This window comes from Watersipora subatra, chromosome 1, assembly GCF_963576615.1.
Source record: "Watersipora subatra chromosome 1, tzWatSuba1.1, whole genome shotgun sequence".
NCBI classification, from domain to species: domain Eukaryota; kingdom Metazoa; phylum Bryozoa; class Gymnolaemata; order Cheilostomatida; family Watersiporidae; genus Watersipora; species Watersipora subatra.
In genome coordinates this window covers 51,768,956-51,795,987 of record NC_088708.1, presented here as the reverse complement: position 1 = coordinate 51,795,987, position 27,032 = coordinate 51,768,956, and the positions used below count along the sequence as shown (strand labels likewise).

Sequence of the window (27,032 nt, the reverse complement as noted above, 5' to 3'; positions counted from 1 at the left end):
AGAGCGATTTATCATTGCGTGGGAACAGACCAAACAAATCTGTTAGAGTTAACCATGTGTTCGAGCTATCCGAGGGCGAGTTATCTGAGTTTCACTGTATATATTATTATATATATAAATCAACCACTTGTGGTTTATATATCAACCACCAATGTGGTTGATATATAAATACTAGCCGAATTTCCGGTGCTGCATGGGTATTAAAAACAGCTTTTCAAGTAATGTAGTTGTTTGCCACTTGCCATTAGCCTGGCACATTGCCAATGACTAGTTTGAGTAAGCTACTATACGTATATGCTAAACTTACTAATAAGAGCACGAGAGCAAGCTTTAGCGATGTTGCGTAACACAGGATGCTATGCGTATTTTAACCAACATAATGGCTCATATCAACTAATGAATTCATTGCATCTCGCGTAGCTTATTTGGGTTGGTTATCGCCTAGTGAATGGGAGGTTCCAAAATCAAAGCCAGCATGAAGCGAATTTTTCATTCCTAGATTTAATAGCTATTGCTGGACACACCGAACGACGGACTTTGAGAGTTATAGATATATGAACCACTTTGGACAGCTTACCAGCATACCAAGGTCTAAAATAGGAGAGTACCTGCTAGGGTGTGCTTATTGTACACTATGAACAACAAAAAATTCTTGGCACTTCAACAGTTAACACTAAAAGATCTTTGGCAAAAGAATGTCACATTTGACAAATAAATATATTACCTCTTTAAGGACACCTGGAAGCTTAGGTTGGGTGTTTGTATAGACCTTGCTTGTCTGGTAAAAACGGCAAAAGATTTCTTCAGACAAAGATTCAGCTTCTGTGATAGTCAAATAAATAAATATAGAAGAAATGAATATGTGAAATATATGAAGAAAATATTGATTATGGAAGAAAGTCAGCCACGACAGGCTCACCTGATTGTACCAAAAAGTAATCATAACATCTCGAAGCGGTAAATATTGTCAGCAATTTGCAGACAGATGATGCCAAGTCATTTACTACTGTAAGTGGCCTTGACGCACAGTTGACGCACAGTTGGGGTGAGCGATACAATTGATACTTAGACATTCACGAGTGTGCGGAATGAGATGTGGTGAATTGGAAATTTTGATCGAATAAACTGTCAAGGACCTACTGAAAAGTATTACAACTTTGTGTATATTATGGTTCACCCCAGGAATTGTGACTTGAGGGGAAAAGAGCTACGCCGAGGAGAGCCCTGACTCGTACACTCGTACCCTGCATGTACCTTGAGCCTTGCATGTCACTTTGTGTCATCCCTCACCCTTTACATATTATGCAGATGACTTTTATCTGTAGTGCAGATCCTTATAATGATAATGTATTACATTAACTTTTACGAAGTTAAGTTTTTAAACCATGGAGAAAAGGTTTCATCTGGTCACCTCGAGAATGCATGAATAGTCTCAATACGTTCTAATTTTATCCTTAACTCTAGTGCATATATAATTCTAACACAAAGTGACAAAATAGACTAAATGCATCGATTTCTTCTTACGATCAATCTTAACTGAAATAACTGAATATCAACAATGTAAAATAACTATTCACAGACTTGCAAAAATAATAGTCAATAAAATCTCAATAAGATCGTCTGTAAAAATAGTCTATTCAAATCAGCAGAAACAAACGTGAAGAGCGTAGCGTAGTGTTCAAATTATCGAGAATTCTAAATTATAAGGATTTGAATTAGACACAACCAGATGTATATTGTCGTGCAATAAAAGTCTGCTTGCAATTATCTAAGATTTACCTGCTTTTTTCTCACCATATATAGAAATAGTGTCTGATAACTTGATCGCAATTGGAATTGTCCTTCATTCTTCTAAGACTTTATATTGTCATTTTAACTATGTAGAAGTTAAAAATTATCAGCGCTTGTACTTCACAATTTACCTAATAAAATTTTATTATATATTTATTGGGTCCTAGAATGCAACTAAATGTAAAAAGTTTGAAAGAGAATAAATGAGTTTTTTTTTAAATTAAGGTTTCTTCCAGGGCTTGCCAGATTGGCTTATATGCAAGATGCTCTTTTTCGCAACCGCAGAATCTCTGTAGAGCTTAGAATATGTAACTTAGGATATTTAAGCATAATATTTGTCATATGTTTTACGATGCAGGTATTTTACGATGCATGTATTTTACGATGCAGATGTTTTAGGATGCAGGTATTTTACGACGCAGGTATTTTACGACGCAAATGTTTTACGACGCAGGTGTTTTACGACGCAGGTGTTTTACGACGCAGGTGTTTTATGACGCAGGTATTATACGACGCAGGTATTATACGACGCAGGTATTTCACAACGCAGGTATTTATTTAACGAAGCAGGTATTTATTTAACGACGCAGGTATTTTACGACGCAGGTATTTTACGACGCAGGTATTTTACGACGCAGGTATTATACGACGCAGGTATTTTACGATACAGGTATTTTTGTAATTGACAAAATTTTTATTACTCAAGTCTATACATATTTCGTTTTCCCAAAAAACTGACACAAGAAATGCTCTGCAGATCACAAAGGTAGTAGATAAAAGATGAAACCAGTGGTGTCATCTTGGCAATGTCCGTAAATTTTCTGTAATCTTAGATCGAGATCTACCTGACCCCAACCTAATACGCGGGTAGATCTTACGCTAACCAACTACGACTTTACAAACTATAATTTCAAACTTTGCCTTGGTATTGAAACCAGTTACTAAACCTGAACAGCACCAAAAATATTAGTAATTAAGATACCTGAACGGAGTGCCTCATAACATGACCTACAACACCTCTTAGCTTCATACTCGGCATACTTGAGGGGAGCCCTGTAGACTGAGCACACTCCGCACACCACCTGACAAGTCAAAACATTGTCTAAAGTTAGCTAATATAAATCAAAATATATCGAGAGAAAACGATTCATGAACACCAGCCAACCTGGTGAAGGTGTTACTGAGTTATAGTGAGGTGAAAAAATCTGTCAACACCATGTTATGTATATACCGTAAGTCCTCATGCTCAAGCCGCGCGGCTTGTCGTTGAGCGCGGCTTCTGGTTCAAGGTAATAAGCCGCGGCTAAATCCAAGTTTTTAAAACTTACGTAAGGCTTATGGCGGCTTCTCGATAAATGCGGTCTTTGCTCAGTTACGCGCTATAACCATAGAACCGCAGTCATGATACAATTTTATGTACGAGATTTTGGCGACCTACTCGTTTATTTTCAGGGTCATGTTTATGGAATACTTTAGACTAGCGAAGAATTTATTGCTAATGTTTAACTCGCCACAGTCGTAGGTCATTAAAACCATTTCATTCCTGACCGCATATTTCCATAAGCGTGAAGCCCTCTAACAGCGCAATAAAAATTTAGCTGAGACATGACAAAAAGTTGTTGATGCAAGGGTTTAGAAATTTTAATTCGAACTTGGAAGTAAAAGAAAATTCTTTTCACATGTACTGATGTAGCCTGTTTTCTTATTCAAGAGTACTGGGTATCACGAAACCCTTCTCAACACTCTCGCTCCTGAAGGGGGTCTAGGATGACAAAACCTCGGTCATTAGCGGCGGTCTGTGGGCATACGCGGCTTGTTGGAGGATTATTTTTTCTTTCGTGAATCATCTGGTTTTGAGCACAAGCCGCGCGGCTTGAGCATGAGGACTTACGGTAGGTGCAGAAAATATCTACTCTCTCAGCAAGGTGGTTGTAACTATCAAATTAAAAGACACATGTTTCAAATGGTCTTGCTAGCTAGAAGCTGGCAACTGTATAAAAAGACTCGGCTGCACAACACTGTCAATAGTGACCGAGATGTTCATCAGTAAATACAGTAGCCACGCCTACGGCGTAAAACTATTATAACGTAAATCCCACATAACATTAAAAAATTATGTAGTTTTTGTTTTGCATTACATAAGAAATTCTATGTCAAGTAAAGCGTGAAGTCGGTGCAAGTTATCAAATTCGATTTGAATGGTATAGTTTTCTCCCTTGCCGCACGTGGGAGAGAAAACGACATATAATGGTATCTACTATTATATATACCATTAGCCTAGTGAACTGGTGCGCAGTGAGAGAGAGAGAGAGAGAGATCACCGATAAAGCACAGTAAATAAGTAGCTGCACAATTGTTCAGAAGTACTCGGAGGCAGTCAATTGGTGCAGGCATTAGCGTGTCGATACACCAAGCTGAAGGTCACGAGTCAGAGTCTTATTAAAGGCAATCTTTTATCCTAACCTCTAACACTGGTGACCGATTGACAGACATAAATATTGACGGATGGACAGACAAACGCAGTTCCTATTATAGTACAAACATGCTTTTGCTTTAGTTTACTTTAGACATACAATATTGTTATTATTTTTTCTTCGGCAGCAGAGACCTTTTGTGAAAAAGTAAAAAAAATTGATTTTAATTGACATTGAAGGTGATACCTCCCCTTAACTTATCGTAAAATTTCGACAATCGTTGACCTGAAATTGAGTGAAAGCAATAAGAAAATGAGAAAAGTTGCCAAAACAAACCCATCATAAAACTGTTACTGTACAGTCATTAAATTGGAAAGTCAAGTCTAGTCTTGTCCTCGGTGAAGGGCCAAAGGGATGAGTTTGGGAAGATCTTAGAATAGATCAGGAAACTGACATGCATTCTATTGTTCACGTAACGAAAAACACCTATAGCGTAAAGGTTTCCAGCGGATTATTTACGTTGTATGAGCATCTACTGTACGGTGACATATGCTAGATGCTATAACACAGTAATTAGCTACAGGCAGTCACCCAATGAAGATAACACCATCAGAAAAAGAAATATGAGTTGGAAGACTGAGAGGTGAATAAATAAAATGTACATACAGAGCCACAAGCTCTGCAGTGATGCCTTCTGTTGGTGAAGCTGAAGGAGGCGCTGCAGACCATACACATGGTAACTTTTTTGTCTGCCACCCAAACAGGAGCCAGCTCGCCGAGCTTGCATTGCTTGCTGTCAGTACTCGCCACGAGACCCTTGTTATAAGTACCTGTTAGGAACAAAACAACGACTACACTTCAAATGCCGTGACACCCGAAAGCCAAATACAAAAAAGAGCATGGCTATTATTGTGATGAGGTCTCTTTGACAAATATGAAATGTGAAAAACTGTGGTAAATAAGATAATCTCATCACAAGTAACCTTTAAATACTCGAAACTGTTGTTTCACGAGCATATTGAGAGCAGAGTTTAAGTAAGTGTTTGAAGAGACACAGATGCTCATATGACAACAGTCAACTCACAAATTATTGACTCATTAGACTAAATTTCAAAATCTTCCTATAAAACTTTCTTAAACCAGTAAAAAATGTTCAATAAATCACTTGATAGCGCTTTATTCCTTTTATATTTGGCAATGAGAAGATTATCACCGAAATATCTCTTGCTGCATCGGAATAAATAAAATACAACACCATTACTTATCTTAACACTAAAACAAAGGCTCTTTAGGTTTAACTTTACATATTTTAGCAATAGAAAAAAATGAATAAAAATGAAAAGTTTATCATCCCCTGTTCTACATTGTTATTACATCAAACCAAAGTTCTTTTAAGCTTACTATTGCTAGAAGGAGACAATTGCTAGCGATGTCAGTAAGAACTATAAGCGTCCCTATTCGGTCGGTCTCTTTGCTACTATAGATGTCACAATTGCACTTTCGCTTGATTTAAGCATTTTAACGGCGATCCAGTTTTACCAACTTTAATATTGAAACAAGCTGACAGTCAGATTACCTCAAACCTCGAAAACAATCATAAATGATAGAAAAATATATTTTCTATCATTTATGATTGTAACCAAGTAATCGGCAGTCACTAAAAAAATATCACTTCTCTGGTTCTAGGCCTTTGATGGAACTCTTGCTTAAATCTGATTTATAGCAACAATATCCTAGCTAAAAACTCAGGAAGCAGCCATTCAGCACACCTGAGACAGATTTTGTTTACTTGGCAACACTATGAAAATGTTGGTAAACTGCAACTAAAGGTTCACTAAGGAACGCGGAGCAGCTGAGCAGCGGAGATAAAGATCTCAAACTATGCCAACTACGTTCAGTCTCAACTATGTGCAACCGTTTTTGCCAGCACCAAAACAAATTGGTCATCAACCCAAACCCTTGCTTTTAATTGACACATAAATTCTCTAATACTTATATACATATGGAAAGAACATATCCACTTACGAATCTTGCGTTCTCTCTCTTCTATAGTTTCCTTGAGGATCGCAACCCAATCATCACACTCCTTGACGGTGAAGGCAACAGCAAGGAAGGATCGCTTCTTTGTGATTATTTCAAACTCCTTTTGAAAGTCGTTTTGCGCCCTTTGTTTAGCCTAAAATAAGATCCATAGTGCTGTTAGAGCAAAGGCTAGCATGATCTCCACAACATAATCACAAAAGTTCAACTACATGAGAGCAACTATGAGTTGTAGAGTGTACTCCTCCAAAGGCTACATAAATAAAGCTTGAGATAGTAAATTTGTTTGCCATTTTATATGCTGTTTTTTTCGGTCAAAAACTTTAAAATAAATAATCTTTTAGCTCTAGACAAATCCCAAATACAAATCAAGTTACAGTAGGTAGGAACGGTTTCAAAACTTAACCAAATTTGTTACAAATGACTGCATTTTGAGCGTCAAAAATTACAGGTGACCAACTTAATCCCTTCCATACATCTATGATAGCGATACATCTATGAACATCAACAAAGCTAGAACCTAGTTATTCTAATGCTGGCTAGGTTGGCTAATACCAACTAAAGCATTAACAGCTAGCAAGTTAAAAGCAGTTTAGACTTCTAGAATTGTCTGTACATACGAAAGGAGAAAATACCTGCATGTTTAATACTGGTAGAACATACTTGATCTTGTAATGTCCTGGTGGCTGTGGAGTTGTGATCACCAGGTAATCATTAAACTGTAAACACCATCAAAGCAATTTTTAATCTAGAGGAAAATAAATGAGTCTCTGTTCGTCATTCGTATGTCCAGTTACAGCGATAAAGTTTTAGGAACAAAAACCGCTTCATGCTGGAATTGAACTCGGAAATCCCGGGCCTACAGACAGGCATTCTATCAACTACACCACACACTGGAATAATGATGCACCTACTTATTACACCAGTTAAATTACGCACGTTTAAAGCGCTTGCGATAATACTATTGGTTACTACTAGCATGCTTGAAGATCATGATTGTAAGAGAGATCATGAAATGTAACGATTATAAGCACAACTATAAGCACAGATCTTAGTTTAGTAGAGATTTAGACTAGCTTAAGTTACTAGTTTAAGTTACTCAAATTCATTGGATAAAGAAACTTGGCCAATGACAACTACAGTAACCGACTAATGCATATAAGCTGTTTTTTATTACCCAGGCAATGCCGGTCATTTATCTAGTTACAACACAATATACAGAACCTGATGTGGACATGGTATCAAGATTATAAATTTGAGTGAATTGAACAAAACATAATTTAATAATAACTGATTACGTTGTGTGTAGCATCCCTAAGCAAAACCTCAAATTAATGCCCTTAACATTAACTAGAAAACTCAGTCAAACTATCTTATTGATTATAGTATAAGTAACTGGCTGGAAGTCTGGCCTAGGATTTCTTTCATATACAATGAAATAGTCTGCAGCTGGGTGTTTATGATGCTAGTTTTCAAAAACCAAACAAATTCAACCACACAAAATTTGGCGACCTTACGTAAGGCGCTGAGCATATGCAGGACATGTTAAGATGAAACTGGCCAAAAATGTGGAAACGCGTAGCAGTTACGCAGACTATCCGACACACACAATTACTATTGATTAGTATTATTCATATAGATACGCTAAGTGTTTGTAGTTTAAGTTTTGATGAATGGTGAAAATTTCACGATTTACAATTAATTTAATAAAACCCAATGACATAAGTCTACCTGTTGTTAGAATATTCGTGTTCACATATTATTTAAGAATTTTCCCATCATCAATGTGCACTTTTTATCTGAACTTAAAATCTCCAAGCGATTAAAAGCTGCTTCAAATATCGACTAAGACTATCGATACGACTATCGATGCGTACCGATTATCGATACGATTATCGATACAACTACCGATATGAATATTGACACAACTACCGATACGACTATTAATACGAATATTGATGCAGCTATTGGTATGAATATTGATATGACTGTTGACACGACTATTGATACGACTATTGATACAACTATTGATGCTACTATTGATACGGCTATCGATACGACTATCGATATGACTATCGATACGACTATCGATGCGACTAATGATACGACTATTGATATGACTAACGATACAACTATTGATACAACTAGTGATACGATTATTAGTACATTACTATTGCATGTCTCACACCATATGAGTAAATAGAAGAGAAGCCTTACAAGAAACAGATGCCGAGATTGGAGCTCTTTCCTTGACTGCTTATAAACATCTCCTCTTCGCACAAGCACCTAGAAAATATCGAGTGAATGCGATGTAATAGTATGTAAACATTACGCTGCAAAGATAAAATAGAATCAAAGGATCAGCGAAAAGACTGTCTCCTAAAATCGCAAACATTGCATATAAAGAAGCAAAAACCTAGAAATGACAAAAAAGAGTGAAGTATAAAAAGGTGTTGACTCACCCTGGATGGTTCAATGACTGTAAAATCTCCGATGAGAAGACTCTGCAGCTCCAAAAGGCTCTGCAAGGAATCCTGCAAGAGAAGGACTTATCAGGTTTGTCTACACCATCAATATCTTTAATGTTTTTTTACGGGGCAGCATAAAAAGGGCTTTTTATAAGAGGAACACATCCAAACTTGATGTCAGCAGAAAAAGGAATATTCTTGTTTGAGACAGCCGTTTGACCTCATCAAACCGGGTTACCATGAGACACCTCAGTACAGAAAGTCAGTATTAAATACAACAGCTCAACCTGTACCTATAGTTCTGTTGCTTTGGGCAAAACATGTAGGGCAACATTGAAACTATCTGAATAAGTTTGTGACTCTGACTGCACAGCCAGAATCCTATTATCAACTTGACAACAATGTTGGCACATTCCCAAAAAGACAACATTACTCTGACCAAGTAGCAAGCTATTTTGATATGACTAAAAGGAATAGTTTACATGCAGGTAAAGTTGAGCAGGTAAAGTTGAGCCAACAATGAATTAGTTTTAGGTTACAATAAAACACAACGAATAAAAGCAGGAGGAAAAAGAAATGACATAGGCTCTGCCATTTCTGCTAAATACGAATATTCAAGTTTGAGGACAATGATGCAAGTTATATACAGGAATGTAAGATGGCCTCTACAGGTTTTTATCCCATTATTGGGGTCATAATGGAGCGTCAACCAACAGCAATGATGTCCTGATAAATATTCCATCTCCTAAACGCAATGCCAGTAAGCATAATTACTTTCTCAACAATACACCCAATCATACTCCAAGGACATAGTATGACTCATGAAACATGCACCCACAGTGTAGGCATGTGACTAGCTTTATTATAGTTCATGACCTTTAATGACTACACCAATTGATATGCACACAAAGCAAGCACAATCCTCGAAACTTGCAGCCTCTACAGCTAAAAACTGAAAAACATCAGTTATTTTCATATTTTTAGAGCAGCTACATGCAGAATATTTTACATGCATGATTTTGGTAATATTGAAATAATTTCAAATTCAAATAATAATATTCAAATGAAAACAACAGAAACTTTAGTAATATTAGTAAGAGAGTAACACGTGCTGCAGGACGTTCAAAATTGAAATGAATCAAATCAAATGTTTAATGTTGCCTTGACTTCTTTCAATATATAAAGCAGGTTGTTCTCTTATTTACATGGAGTTGACAAAAAACTGTCAAACTTGGCAAAAACCTGGCAGAAATGTGTCAAGCAGGCGAGTATAAACATAGTAATTTTACAGAATTAGTTTTCACTGCCAACTAAAATACAAATTAGCCTTTCCCTCACCACAAATTCTTACAATGTAATGCATAATTATTAATTAATTAATATGAATTCACTAATTTGTATTAATATTTATAATTTAATTCATGATTAAATTAATGTAATTATATAAATAATTATATAATATTGCTTTGACAGATGCGATATATATGGTGATATGTTGTATTGAAAGATAGTGGCCTGCAATAAACATACCTTCTTTAGGAAATTGTTTTGACAAAAATTGTGATAACAACAAACTCATAATTACTTTGGTAGTAGGATTTATAATCTTTGTAGATATCAATCCATCTTAAACAAAGCTCTTTAAAATCCTCTGATGAAAGAGGATGGCATGGTAATAATGATATTAGTAATACTGCATTCTTATTAGTCAGCTGAGTATATTGTCAGCGGCATTATGATAATGACAATCGATTGACTTGTAGCACTGCTCCTGGGCAACTACTCCCTATTACAATTAAGTCATTCAAACTGTAATGAGTTTCACCAAAGGTGCAAACTTTGTTGCTATTATATATTTTGATTTTCTTTAATTTTTCAGTATTCATATTAATACGTAACCCGGATTCTTTTAGACAAGACTTCAAGTGAAGGGTTCACATTTGAATTAAAGTTAAATGCCAGCACTAGTTCAAGGACACTCCTCTAAAAATATCTTTCAACTATAAAGACTCTGCTCCAGTTACTCTACTCCAGTTTTCACATAGCATTTTATTATGGGTTTATCTTTTGCTATATTATTTATGGTGCACATATTTATTATAACCTAGCTTCAAAATATGTCACAAATGGTTCATTTTTGTTGTAAAAAGGAGCATTCCGACTAATTGCAAATCTACATCACATTCCAGCATATCTTATTCCATCGAATGATTTTTCCAGATCTTTGCATTTTCTTATTTAACTTATGCTGAATGTTTATTTTACATCAATTGAAGGTTTCAATATCTTCCATGGTTTTACAACCACGAAAGAGAGTTTTTTCTAATTTTTCTTACATGACAGTTACCAGTAAACAATTCATTTCAACTTGTGATAATAAAATTGCATGTAACCTTTCACAATTATTTTAAAAATATCATTGCTAGCTACTTTAACAATCTTCCACCTAAAACCCGTTCTTTTAGCAGAGAAAAGTATTTTAAATGCTATATGCTAAATTTTATATGCTATATACCATTTATTTGATTTTATTGATTCTTTGTTGCCTTTTGTTTTATGATTCTTGTATGGCATAATTTGGAAAACATTTCTGTATAAAATGAAATTATTGCCAAAAAAGTATTGTGTATATATATATATATATATATTACTTTTCTGCTGTTTTTTCATATACCGATATTTTATGACTAGAAGAATATCGCTAGTGAAATAATAGGAACACCAATAGTTGACAACATGCATACTTACTTCTTTACATAGATAAAGAATTGCTTCAAGTACACAAGCAACAGTTGTAGACGAAACACTGAATCAGCTAGAGTGTAGTCAGTTTACGAGGTAAAACAGGAGAAATTTAAAAACTGACAAGTAATAACTCTTGCTAAATCTTTGATCAAAAGAGATAAGAAGTATACATAAAATTAGTAGTTTCAGGTCTTACTTGTATAAATTTTTCTTTTTGCATTTACGACACCACATGACAACACCTTTCTTTTTGTTATATATATTTTTGTACCACCATACATAAAACAGTTTTATATACATGCTTATGGACTTCCCCAATAAAACTAAATAAATGTATATACACACATATGTACACATATACCATAAAACCTCTAATTGAGCGTCACCTCTATTTGAATGCCACCTTTATTTAACCCCCACCACGAAAGGGTTGAAAAATAGAGCGCCACCCTCTATTTGAACGCCACCTCCATTTGACCGTCACTTTGACTATCTTTGATCTTTATAAACCCATAATATCATGTGATCAGTAGAAAAGTGTCCACAAAATTGTATTAATAATGAATCGTTTACATTGTCCTAATCTAAAGCTTTTAGCATTTTTTCATTTAAACTATGAAATCAACACCATAGAAATAATCAATAACGGTCTCAGGCTAATAGTAGTTCCTTGTTTAACGCGGTCTTTCTACTTCGAAGTAGCCTAAATACATGTATATAAAAACGGTTTAAATTTACGATGGTAGATTAACTTTGAAAGCAGCAGCCATAGGAATAATTACTGTCTCAGGCTAATAGTAGCTATTTATTCAACGCGGTTTTGATACTTCGAAGTGGCCTACATATATAAAAAACGATTTACAAGTTTTGGACCAAAGGTTACGTTTAACAAGCAAAACTTTTACGCGTTGCATTTGTGCTAAATGCAGCGCTTTAAAGTTTTGCTTTGCCAAAAAATTGTGTGAACGCTAATATCGACTAGTTCAGCAGTGCAAGATAAAAATTGAGATCAGAAGACCTTGTGGAAAGTATTGGAGAACCAGGAGATGTTAGTTCCATTGAGAACAACGATCAGAACGCAGCTAGCCGAGCAAAGATGGAAATTATTTTGTTTTAAAAACGTTAATGTTTGTTTCTGCATGTAATATAAGTGTGGTTCATTTATGTAACTTGTCCATGAATATATATTTGTAGCATTTGGTAGATTATCATTATATAACTTATAAATTTGCAAATTTATAGCATATTATTTGATAGCATCATTGCGGTAATCTGATCATAAACTTGATCGACACTCGTAACTCCTGTTCTATTGCACATGAAAAGCTAGTTTTAGCTGCAAACTGTAGCAAACATATCACTGGGTGCACTGAGTTTTCTGCCATATTGCAATATTACTGCTCACGCAAAAGCATGCAGCAAGAGTTCAAACTGTTTTAAGAAGAAATTACTCCGACAAAAAATAGTTGTCTGCTCTATAAACATCACTGTGAAATACATAGACTTGATTCCTGTTACACGTGAAGACATTTGCTTCATGGGAAAATTTACTATTACTGTAAGAGTAAAAATGATTTAAACTTGAAGCATTGTGCTTTCAGAAGGTCATTTTGTGGTTGTTAACTCACATTTTTGGCAGCTCTGAAAAAAATTAAATGAAAAATGTTAAAAACTGTTAAAAAATGTTAAAAAATCAAATCAAACGTTTAATGTTGCCTTGAGTTCTTTCAATATATAAAGCGGGCAGTTTTTCCATTTACATGAAATCGACAAAAAACTGTTCAAACCGTGGCACTAATGTATCAAGCAGCCAAATACAAACCTGTAACTTTACGAAGTCAGATGGCATTGCCAACTAAATTACAAGGTCTAATTATAAACACGTAGTATGCAGCCAATGAAATTAGAGAAAAATTGTACTGAAATATCTTTGACAATGCAGTATACATACACTATTACATACATATATACATATATATATACATACATTTAACTTCATCGCCTCATTAGCATGATCCGCAGCCTTGCTCACTATCTCCAAAGCCTCTAGAAAAAAGATAACATCAATTCAAATCATACAAATGTACTGTTTAGTCGCTGAAATAATTATATAATGTCATAGCATCTCACATAGAATGACCATGAGAAGCTAGACATGATCAAAACAAAACATATTGAAATTTAATAAACATTTGTTTGAAAAATTATGGTAAAGCATAAAACAAGCGCTAGCAGTATGAGGATAGAATAGTGTTTAGTTGCTTGTACAGTTTATATGTTCAATAGGTTATGATGCTACCCATCGAGAGCATGCCTTTAGATTCACAAGATGCTAGCCTATGTGAGAAATCCTAAATGAAACACAGGTGTGATATTAGATGAGTCCTACGATAGCGGATAGATGATTACACACATATGAGCAGCGCTAGATGAGTAGCAGTTTCACGTCTGTCAGCGAACAGCTTAACAATCAAATTTAAATAAAAATTTATCAGTTAAATCGATCAGTTAATGTTAATCAGTTAACAGTCGATTGACCAATGAATGTAACAAGGTCAAGAGGCTGACCAATGGCAGATGAAAAAGAGTTGTATGTCAAAGAAAAATACTTACTGTTCACGTCGCCATGATCTGGTGAGTCATTTGGTAAATTTTTCTTGTATTCTGGCAATAAAGAATGCATTCAATCATCAAACGTACCCGTGGATCACATTTATATACAGATATGGCCGTCACTATTCTTAAATTAATGGGATAATGGGATGACATGTAAGTACAAGTTCTGCAAGAGGGAAGAGTCCATCAGTGTGTTATAAGAAGCTATCTGGTCTCTGCTTGCCTCTGATTGGTTAGTATATGAGAAGATAAGATAAAAAGGTCCAATATAACAAGATAACAATGGTTTCTATATTTTCGTGAGGGACGGTTGAAAAATAGAGTGCCATGGCCTTCAAATAGAGGTTTTACAGTAACTGACTATAAAACAGTCAAAGTATCAAACATTTGTTGGTATGATGAAAGCAGTTCTCACATTGTACAAGAGTTATTGATTAAACAGACATTGTAGGATGAACAATGTTGTATTTAATTCAATTCATTCAACGTTTGTTGAACATGTTGCACATCGCACAGCGTATGGACTTGAACCGCTAACTAACTTCTATTACATCATAAGATGTGATTGGAGTCAGCCAAATTGTGCACCCGGTGGCACGGTCTTTTAATAGACTCAGAGCCACTTATGACTCATCCCTTAATCTCCTGACCACTGCTAAACTTTGCCCTTTAGCTGATACGCAGGCTGCACGCTGTCATCCCTGCATCGCTTAGTTGTTACTGATGATGCTCTTGTCAGCAGAAATTCACTACCTAATCCATAGACCTATTACCTATACAGTATAGTAAATAAGTCTATTAACTAATACATAGACCTATTACCTATACAGTATAGTTAACAAGTCTATTAACTAATCCATAGACCTATTACCTATACAGTATAGTTAATAGGTCTATTAACTAATCCATAGACCTATTAACTATACAGTATAGTTAATAGATCTATCACCTAATCATTTGCTTTATCTGGACAATAAATAAAATAGATGATTTATTTTAGGGGCTGCTGTGAAAAATCACTATTTATGACCATGTTTCCCAGTCTGCAGCATCAAGGGATTCTATCAATCCTGTCTTTGTAATCTATTTTTCAGTGTTCTTTACCAAGTTGGATACTAATGAATAAATTTATCTGTTAACAGATATTTGAGATGTGCGCGTTGTCTTTTACAATAAAAGATTTTACAATGACTGCGAGATTACAAGAACGCTACAATTTTCAGTGATTCTCAAAAGCTTTTATTGTTACTTTAATTGAAAGATAAACAAGATCAAGTATAGGCCTGGTGATGCAGAAGACAAACGATTAGAAAATAGAGATGGTGATACGTGTACGTAGCGTAATTCACTTTGACTCAATGAAATTTACGCAAACTAAATTTTTATAATGTTACGTTATTGTTTTAATATCTACCTCTAGTCTCTTTAATATCATTATAAAACAGGGATGCGTTAAGAAGCTTCCAGTGCCATATGATGGAAATTACTTCAGGTCTGGAGTAAAATATTTACATCGAGGTGGACGTCAGCTTGAAATGACTCACGTTTCACTGTAGAGGTAAAAATCAGGATATCTCAAACATGCTGAGTCAACGTATATCTAAAACGCTACAGCCATGAAATTTTACAGTAGGCATACCTGTAAGAAGGAGACGATATTGAGTAATGCGCTGTACAGGCTTGAGCATAAAATGTCGAATCTGGAGGTCACGACATCGTTCAGATTTCTGCAAAAAATTACGGTTTCAAAATAAATTATTTAAACCCAATACATAGAAAAAAGCGTATAAGTGTTTAAAGCACACACTGGTACAGGTACAAAATTGTGCACGTTGCAAGGATAACGTTGTAACAACACCGCAAGTACTAGAAGGATGCCTAATCTATGATTTTATATCTAGCAGTGACAGCTTGTTGCTAGCTGTTTCATAGCCTCTTAGATTAAGAGCCACACTCATAAAACAAGCATCGTTGGACTAGTTTTTTGCTTCTCTAACACTACGTGGATCAAGGTCAGTCACTAACAAGAATTGTTTGTGCCACAAGATTTCACAAGCTTTGCTTTAGACTTTCAGCATCAAAAAGATGAAGAAACAAGCAAACCAGTTAGACTGATGCCCTTAGGGAAAACTGTCAAGTGAACCAAGCATTATGATCACAGGCTATAATTTAACACGAATTGGCTAACAACTTCTAATAAATTAGCAGTAAGCCAGGTGAAGCATGGTGTTTCGTTCATATTCAATCAGACAACCCGCAGGGCGGTGTCTAAGAGGCTGGCTCTCACGAACCAAATAGAGTTACGAAACCAAAATATTTTTAGTGACTTGATGGAAGGCACGGAGCTAATGAGTGCGAAGTTGGATGAAAGCGGCAAAAAAATATGGAAACACTTGCGGGCTAACACACGCACAAACGCCTGGACACGCACACGTACGCAATGACAAAGTTAGATCTATAAATATAGACTCTGGCTGATTAAATGTACGAATAAAATACGGTTGAAGTTACGGTAAATACCCTACAGGATGAAAATATTCGTTGGTTATAAAAATTCGCGGTTTCGCGAACAGTCAAGTCCGCGAATCATTAAATTCCATGAATAATTAGTTCTGTTTTTAATCACAAGGGAAAATAACTACTGCATCAAATTAAAAACTAGCCGCTAGGCTAGTTTTTAATAGAAATACTAAACGTAGTGGAGTTCCAAAACATTTTTAAAATCATTGCCTGGGCTTTGAGCAAACACCATTGCCAATGCATCACATTTTTTACAAAATTATTCGAGGTTGTCACAAGATATGCAGAATGGCGTCATCGCAAAATAGCCGCTAGGCACAAGTACTAAACTTAGCCTAGTTCCAAAACATCTTTAAAATCATCCCCGGGCTTCGAGTTTTATTGCCATTGCATCAAACTTTACAAAATTATTCAAGGTTTTCACAAGTTATTCAGCATGGCTTCGTCATCGCAAAAAATATCTCCTAGTCTTTTTACATTGAAGTCAACTCCATCAATCTCTAATACTGAAGTTGATGACGATCATGATTCTGATCTGGACATTATGGTATGTATTTGAATTGCAGTGCAGATACGTTTTTCCATAATTAACTGCATTAGTTAATTCTTTTGTTTAAAAAATGATTGCTTTCATTAAATACTTCAGCTATTGTTTTTGTACCTCCTTAACACTTGTAAATATTGTTTCTTTTTTTGTGTTTACTGCAGATTGAGAATGAAACAAACTACTCCGATTACGAAAACTAGAGACAAGTAGTAATATTCATCGAGGCAGGAATATTGGCAGAGAAGCAACCAGTCAACCTAGACCCCTTCATCGACAACAACTCCTTGATATCGCTGCAGCAAACATGATTAAATTATATATTTTATTTCATGTATAGATACACTATAATTTATTACAAACTTGAGTGTACAAATAAAATATTTCAAATACAAATAAAATTTTACAAACGATGAATGGAGTAAATATAAACAGTTTAGTCCATATGGCGGTTATCTAGCAATAAAATTAAACTGGTACTCTTGATAAGTGACTACTAGCGCGTAATGGTGCTCTCTGACTAGTTATTTTGGTAATAGCAGCTCTGTCGCTGTCACTCTCTTGGGTAGATGTTAAAGGCGATTCTCTCACTACTACATGACTGGTAAGAAAGTTATCATCAGAACTCTCCTCGTGGCTTACTATTGTAAAGTTCTGCCGGTTGGCCAAAGATTTGTGCTCGTAAAGGCGCTTTTGTTCCTTTTTTAAAACAGATGTATTCTCCTCGTTAACAGCTGCGGACGCTTCTACCTCAATTTCAAGACCTCCCTGATTGGTGATCTTCTAAGAATGACATCTACCACCCTTGCAATCATTGTGCTTCCGTGTATGATGAAAAATCTCTCTCACACTAAAACAAATAATGAAGCGGTAGGATGGAAAAAATAAATATTGCGTTTTACCGAAGAACCAAAGTAAAATTCAACTAATTTAGTAAATGGTTTTGAAAAAACTCATCACTTACCACAAATTGTTGGTTCATCAAAGGCCTCCAAATCTAGGAATATGCGTGAAAACCTCAGAACGCAGCAAAAAATTTATAGCTTCGCACGATCAACCCGTACGTGTAGTTGTAAGCTAAATAGAATACAAAACATGCATTGTGCGCATGCGTTGGGTTAACTTTATTGCTAGACGTAATAGAGTTGACTCTTCATAAAGAGTGACAGTTTTCAGCCGCAAACAAATTAGTCCGCGAATATGCATGAAATAGCAATTTTCGCGAAATATAACTCCGCGAATAAATTCATCTTGTAGGGTAGATGAGGACCATAACACATCATACCTCAATGTAAACAGATGAGGACCACCACACATCCTACCTCAATGTAAATAGATGAGGACCGCCACACATCATACCTCAATGTAAATAGATGAGGAACACTACACATCATACCTCGATGTAAATAGATGAGGACCACCACACATCATACCTCAATGTAAACAGATGAGGACCACCCCACATCATACCTCAATGTAAATAGATGAGGACCACCATACATCATACCTCAATGTAAATAGATGAGGACCACCATACATCATACCTCAATGTAAATAGATGAGGACCACCGCACATCATACCTCAATGTAAATAGATGAGGACCACCACACATCATACCTCAATGTAAACAGATGAGGACCACCACACATCCCACCTCAATGTAAACAGATGAGGACCACCATACATCATACCTCAATGTAAACAGATGAGGACCACCACACATCCCACCTCAATGTAAACAGATGAGGACCACCATACATCATACCTCAATGTAAACAGATGAGGACCACCACACATCAAACCTCAATGTAAATAGATGAGGACCACCACACATCATACCTCAATGTAAATAGATGAGGACCACCACACATCATACCTCAATGTAAATAGATGAGAACCACCACACATCAAACCTCAATGTAAATAGATGAGGACCACCATACATCATACCTCAATGTAAATAGATGAGGACCACCATACATCATACCTCAATGTAAATAGATGAAGACCAACACACATCATACCTCAAAATCTTTGAGAGCTTCAGCAAACTCCGGATAATTCTTAATGGCATTGTCTAGTTCCCTGTTCATGTTCTGGAAATCCCTCAAATAGGTCGTGTACATCTGCAAGAAGCTCCCCTTGCGCACAAACACATCGGCAATCCTTGGATCCGTGTCCCTATTGCACAAGAACAATAGCATTTACTAAGAAATGGAAACATTTTAACAAACTGTTCCTGGAATAGTACTTTCTGCTTTAATGATAAAATAATACAATTTGATTAGTATTCCAAATAGGTGAACCATTCGGTTGGTACACCATATTTGGGTGATTAGCCCATAGTTTTTAACGATTTGAGCAAAATCAAATTATATGCCTTCGATTAGAGAGAGAAACTTAAATGATTTGAACTTATGAGATTTCAACGAAAGTCGTGACAGGAGTCGTCTGCTGATACAACTCACTACCCACGAACATTTACTGATTGGGCGGAAGCAATTACTGACTGCGCACAAACATTTACAACTATATATTTACAACACACGAATATTTACCGATTGCACGCAACCATTTACTGCGTGGCCATCTAAATCTTTGATTGAAGCACTAAGTAGAAGAATCTTGAAAATACTCATTCGCTTCTAGTGAGCTGCGTCAAGGTCATAGAGCTATTCTGATTGTAAGTCTTAGGTATTGATCCATTGATATAGGTCGCTACACCTTAAATTGTTTTCTATCATAATAGTACAGCATCAATATCTTTACCATTACATCCAGCTATCATCAGTTCGATTTTTTATGGTGATTACAAACGACAATAGCACACGATTATCAAAAAAGAACTGCTTTACAAACTAAAATTAGCAGTTTTCACCACTTTTATTTTTTCACAAAGATATCTTACTAGTGGTACGCCCAAATAAGGACAAACTGCTTTTGGAATGCTTCAGAAAAATTATCTCAGATGAACTCTCATTGGCTATCGTTACTCTGGCTCATCCAATGGCGACCCATGAAGCATAGGTAATTAACTAACACATTGATTGAAAAAATTCCTAGCACTTTTTCAGTTATATATGTACAGAAATCAGTTATCAGTTATCATATGTACAGAAAACTATACGGCGATATATATATATATATATATATATCTATAAATCTCAGTGTTTGTTTGTCATCTGTAGTTCATGTGTCTAGGTATAGCGGCGTTTTTAGGAAAAAAAATCGATTTTGCAATGAAATTACATTCGAAACCTCCAGTTCTGCAGACAGGCATTCTATCCATTACGCTATGCATCCAACTGGGCATCCAACTGGGCATCCAACTGGTCAGTGTATTCTTAAGTAATTGTGCACATAATACTTATTACACCTGTCAATCTCTAACACCGATTGGTTAAAATAGCACACTTTATGCTTTAATTAGCACATTTGAAGATCATGATTGTGTGAGAGATCACAACGCAATATTGTTTTCTAATGTTGGCTTCAAAGGTACAGCCACAGCTCTTATTATAGTAAATATTCACACTACCTCAAGTTCCTCAAATTCATTGAGTAAAAAAACTTGACCGATTAAAAATAAATTGTTGATGTAATAACTTTCTGATCACTTGTACAACGATGGACATTCAGCTAGTTATATATCTATATATCTAGGTACAAAAAATGCTATAATGAGTCCATTTTCAAAAGGTAAGCTTTCCGATAAGTTATCTATCGTAAAGGCAGCATAATGACAGCTTATACACTCCCAAAAAGCAAAATGAAGAATAAGGTTGAAGAATAAAACAATATAATCTTTAAACTGTTGAAGTACCCCCCAAGCTATACCATCACACAAATGAAAACTTATAAGCAAATTCCTTCAAAGATGGTAGTTTAAAACTTGGCTATCTGGCTTAGAAAAAGTGCACTCCTATCATCTTTGGTAACCCCAATATTGGCAACATTTAAGAAAGTCAGGCCGACTATCATCATCAGAAGCAATGAGCTGATCAACAAAATATTTGTTAAGAATTCACAAAGTCATCTTCAAAACAAAAGAAAAATAAAATTCCATAGATGCATGCTACAAAGTTGCTAATAGTTGCCAAGTCGACAGGAATTGTTCTATGCTATCGCCTCACAAAGCGCTTAAAAGAAATTGGTGTCATCATTTGTCTTGCATTCCACTAAAACCAATATTAATTTACAAATCATTAGAATAAATGAGCTATGGCATTGCTGATAATGAGGTACCCTGGGATATACCCATGGAACTTACACCATGTGTATCCAAAAAATATTCACAAGGCCTTGACCTTTGTTGCAAGAATATGCACTATGATGAGACCAGACCACTGTGTAGTAAGCTACCTTGATAGTTCGATTAATGTTATTGGTCGATGAGCTACCTTTCATGACACAAATGTGATTGATAAATGGTCCATGGACTGGTATCATATGCACAAAGATTGATGAGCATGAGAATCAATACAATCGTAGTGGTTCAATTTTGAACACAGATCCTGTAAACAACATATTTTTCATGGAAGTCAGCTTTAAAATATCAATCCAATGATTACCAGTAAGTAGCCTGAGTATTACAACACAAAAAGCATGGCCATGAGAAAGTAAGAAAATGCTTTTTAAGTGATGAAACACAAAATAAAAGCAATTTCAGAACTTTGCTATATATGCCTACCACCGGCCTTGACATAGCTCCTGCATTTATTACTTTGACGATCACCAATGCGTAAAATGAGATATCATAGAGTCGGATTAAAAAGGATGGATATCGTCAAATGCCATAAACCAGTTGAAATATCGCAATTTTACGTATAAAAAATCCATCTTTCAAAAAATTGACTTAGTTTTAGTCATGGACAACGATGACATGCTTGTAAACTAAAGCCAATATTTTAGCACAAAGTTCACAGCTATGAAATATCGTGACACACTACTGACTCAACTCAATATTCAGCCCGATCGTTTTCTAAAGAGCTTCACAACTAAATGTATTTTTACCATAACAACATCGTGTTAACAGGTTTATATTACAAACAATGCATTTGAATATGTGGGTTAGTTCACTGAGTTGAGGCAATCGAATTAATGTTTTACAAGGATGAGTTATTTGCTTGATGGGCTTGTCATAAACTTATATTTTCAAGTAAAAAACTATCAACCTATAATCTTTGTGTCCAGTTGTTCCGGCCTGATTTTAAAAAGATCCGGTGGTTTTACAAAGTTTCTAGAAATGATAAGCCCTTCATTAAAATACCTTTTCTCGAAGATAACCTGCATTATGTAACAGTTACATAATGCAGGTTATCTTCAATATATTGCTCAATTGAGTTACATTGTAATTCAATGTAACTCAACATTAAATTACATTGTAATTCAATTGAGCAATATATCGCCTGGAGTTGGTAGTCTTAAAAAGTATAAGACAATAGTGAAAAGTATGAGCATGCATGATGACACTAAAGGATGACCAAGGTGTTTCCTTATCAACTATCTGTGTACTAAAACATGAGCCTGTTTAGTCAACCATTTCAATATAGCTATTACAATACGTCTGGTTACTCAACGCCTTTCTTAACATTGTGTAACAAAACTTGGTGTTAACTAGGTTTGGCTATGGCCGTAGTAAACTTGTGAGGTCTCTTAGTGTTGCCTTATTGAGACCATGTCCTAAATAACTCATTCATCTTCTAAAAATATGCTATACAGATAAAAATAGACCCGGTGCATCTATTGGTATCTAGAGACAATGTTTTATAAAATCAGTAGTAGAAACTTGGACGATATTAATTTAAGTATTCCAAGTCATTACGGAGTGTCTCCTTCACACTAGCCGGACTTGCCAGTATTACCAAGTGAATTATTGCCAAAGGACTTTTTGCGTGAAGAAACTTCCCTGTATCAAATAATATATATACAAACTTCCCTGTATAAAATAATATATATACAAACTTCCCAGTATCAAATAATATATATACAAACTTCCCTGTATCAAATTATATATGTACTAGTTATAGCAAATAGTTGTACTTATCTTTGCAGCTACTGTCAGCTTCATGACCGAAGATGACAAAGGTAAGAAGCTGACAAAGATAAGTACATGTATAGCTATTTTCTATAACTAGTATATACGTATGTCATTAATATTATAAAATATTACAAATAATCATAAATATTATCGTCCAGTCAACCTCCTGTATTGTCAAAAAAGGTCATACCTACCAAAAATGGGTAAAGGTTACAGTTTCCATCAGTATGAAACTTAGGGGGAGGGGTATGGGGAACTGAAGGGGGATGTCACACTAGTTTTCAAATCATTCTTATTTGAAGCAATTGAACATATATAGGCTATACACTTTGTGTATCTGCTCCATGTCCAGACAACTTCAATACTTAAGGTACTAGACATTTCTGATAACAAAAATATTGAAACTGTCTTTAGAATTTATATTTTATTATAAAACTATCTGTTTTATGCTTGAATTGACTTCTAAGGACTCCGACTGAGTGACCTCTGACCTATGAGTGACCTCTGACCTATCATCTATTTGATTAGTTGTCTAGGATATCATTGACAAATTTATGTCTATAGCTCTGAAGGTTTGTTCAGGTATATAATAAATATGTAGGTTGCAACATGCAAGAAAAGCTCGGTACAAAAAGATGACCATGAAACAACTGTAAAAGGGTTGCTTCATCAACTTCAACAGGAAAAACCTACCAGATACAAACTTTCTTGTTTACTTCACTATCGAACATACTGGATGAGTTGCCAATATTTCGACATATTACTTAACCCTTAGCTTGATGCGAGTGCCAGCATACACTGATTCTTGTAAATGCTGTAAAGGAGGGGGCCAAATTAGAAATCCATTGGAAAACCAATTAAATTTTGTAAACTGAAAGCTAGTTAAAAATTCCCTTAACCTCACTATGATTCAATTCTGACTTCAGAAACATCCACAGTAATCTATTTCAGGGGCTGGGATTGCATTCAGGACTCACCCACAAAATACAAACTAGATTTTTTTGACGTTTATGAGCAATAATTTTAACCTTCAAAACGCTAAAACTGCTCGATAAACGTTAGTAATTACTATACACGTAAGTATATATACGTGTAAGTACATGCAGCATAATTGTATAGTACATCATAAACACAGCACTAAAAATTGTGAGAGATTAATAAGAACTGAAACGCTGAAGATGAACAGGGCAAGAATCAGAGGCAATTTCAATGCCAAATATTCTTTAGCCAATCAGCATCAGAATATCAAAATGATGGAAAGATCTAATAGCGATTCTCTGCAGATGAAGGAGAAAAGATGGTTAAATTTCATTCATTAATTGAAAAGCAATATTCATCTATTTCTAGTAGAGATTTTATTTTTAACGCTGCCAACGAGCTCGTTGCTAGGACACTTTCATATGAACAGACTGTGTGCTCCCATTCATGCCTTAGAGACGAGACTGAGAATGTATCACAATGTATCTGTATACAAATGACATACCGGGACAGCTGAAGCCAGGAAGTAGCAGGGATTACTGTCATGTAAAACTGTAGCGAGTAGTTTAAACATCACTTCCCTGCTCATAAAAGCCTATGACGAAGATATATACTAGTATTGAAAACCTCTAACTAACATTTACAACATATAAACTTCGACTTTTGGTGTTTCGCTGTGAATGATAAAAGATTAGTTAAACAAGAGATATATACAGTAAGAATTTGTCATAGCTATTCACAGTAGACTAGTTGTTTGACACAACTTAGATAAAGGAGGGGTTCAAATTAGAATCAATTACATTTTGTACATTGTACATTTTTTGCTGGTTAAAAATTCCCCAAAACTACACCATGATCCAATGCACAGTTTTTTATTGGACAAGCTGCATTGCAAGCAGTGAACAGATGCAGATTCTCTAGTAATAAACAGCGCAGTAATTATAGGCAGTATCAGAGGAAAAGGATAGGATCAGAGAAAATAAATTGGATGTGAGAACGTTGGAGGAATATTAGTGGGTAATTGAGCCAAACTGGAAACTGTGACCCACAAATAAATTGTTCTGAATCAAACCAACACCGCCTTTCTTGTAACTTTTTTCCCAAATACCTCAGTTGTTGTCCCTGCCACAGCTACAAGACAATTTTGATGATGCTGTGGAGCCGACACACTGGGCCACTATCTATGACCATAATTTGATCAATCATCTTTGAGATCGATCTTTGTAAAATGTAAAGTTGTGATAATTGTCAGTTGGTCCTTGAAATTGTTTAAACCATTACTGTCACGAACAACTTTTATTGAATTTTTTAAGTAAATCAGACACGCTGATTCCGATTTTGTACTCAAAATAAAGATTAGTCCACTAACCTTCAAAGTCATTTAGGCTTTTTTAAAGCGTTTCAATATCCGTTTCGAAAACAACACAATCGGCATTACAAGCTCCGCCCATAAATATGTGACGAAACCTAGCTTTTTCAGAAACGGAAGTTCGGAATGTTTAGTCCGATTTAAAATAATAGAGATGGGTGTCTTAAAACCCATTATTATCTAAATCCAGCCTGTAAAATAATTTCAGCTTTTTATGAAAGGGATATAAACTATTTAAAATTGCTCGCAGCTTGTTACATGACGTTTAAATGGGCTGGACGCCGAGACAAATAAGCTCAAAAAGCGCGGTTTTATCACAAGCTAGCGTTGTTATCGCGCTTTTTAAATATGCAATGCTAAATAGCTTATCTACCTTTCAGAAAAGACTGATATTATTTTTAAAGCTGGATTCAGATATTAATAGATTTTAAAACACCCATCTCTATTATTCTAAATCGGTCTAAACATCTCTACGTAACTTCTGTTCCTAAAAAGCTAGGTTACGTCAAGTATTTATGGGCGGAGCTTGTTATGCCGATCGTGTTGTTTTCGAGACCGATATTAAAACGCTATAAAAAATCCTTTATTACTCTGAACGTTAGTGGCCTAATCTTTATTTTGATTACAAAATCAGAATCAGCATGTCTGATTTACCTAGTAAATACAATAAAAGTTGTTCGTGGCAGTTATGGTTTAAGATCAATATTTCCAATTCACAACGCCTCATTCTGCGCGCTGATCAATGATAAAACAACAATTGTACCGATCACCCAAACCATGTGTTAAGTTCAGAAGCAAAAATAGATGGGTAAGTGTCATCCGTCTCCCTTGTCCCGACCATGTTTATCGCTTTGCGACATTACGGCTACTTCATGGTACAAGTAAGTCGATTCTAGGGCCAAATCTTTTTGCTCAACTAATACTTATTCAACAAGATTGATTATTCCAATTGTATCGATCTAACGATGCCCATCTGGATCCATCATTCTTTACCAGTATGATGTCAATCATTGGCTATATGTTTATTTATCTTCTTTTTGACTAAAATCTCATGTCACAACTAGAGTAGTTCAATGCTAGCGCACACCACCCTTGATTAGTCCTTCCTCTCCTTATAAAACTAACTAGCAAAACCTCACGAGCAAATGGAAGACTTCTACCTACACTGAATCAGTACATCAGCATTTTTGCTACAGATCATGATAAACATGCTTTCTATCACATAGCATTTTTGTTTTGCAATAAAAGTTGCCAAAGAGGCATTTAATTTACATCAAACAGTCATACATGTATGAGAATACCAGACAGCGTAAAAAATCTATGTCATAGTATGCAAGCCCTATGTGAATGTTTTATAACATAAATCTTTCACAAGCGCACAAAAACCACAAATAAAACATCTATAGATGAACTAGCTTTTCCCCAACAGACTAATTATATTACCATAGCCACAATATCGTGCTTTCATTAGACAGCTGACAGTGAGTCAGCGAATGGAGACATTCC

At 35.4% G+C, this 27,032-nt stretch overlaps 1 protein-coding gene across 1 annotated transcript in view; it reads right to left on the bottom strand.

Annotated features, from left to right (window-relative positions):
• Positions 1 to 27,032, bottom strand: part of LOC137388677 (FYVE, RhoGEF and PH domain-containing protein 6-like) — a 44,162-nt gene that overhangs the window by 5,325 nt on the left and 11,805 nt on the right. Inside the window, exons 8-18 of the mRNA XM_068075141.1 lie at positions 19,164 to 19,320; positions 15,714 to 15,801; positions 14,072 to 14,122; positions 13,446 to 13,504; positions 8,708 to 8,779; positions 8,463 to 8,531; positions 6,881 to 6,964; positions 6,231 to 6,381; positions 4,872 to 5,035; positions 2,774 to 2,873; positions 725 to 822 (exon numbers count right to left, since the gene is read on the bottom strand). Coding sequence (XP_067931242.1) covers positions 725 to 822; positions 2,774 to 2,873; positions 4,872 to 5,035; positions 6,231 to 6,381; positions 6,881 to 6,964; positions 8,463 to 8,531; positions 8,708 to 8,779; positions 13,446 to 13,504; positions 14,072 to 14,122; positions 15,714 to 15,801; positions 19,164 to 19,320 — 1,093 coding nt within the window. The remainder of the gene's footprint in view (positions 1 to 724; positions 823 to 2,773; positions 2,874 to 4,871; positions 5,036 to 6,230; positions 6,382 to 6,880; positions 6,965 to 8,462; positions 8,532 to 8,707; positions 8,780 to 13,445; positions 13,505 to 14,071; positions 14,123 to 15,713; positions 15,802 to 19,163; positions 19,321 to 27,032) is intronic.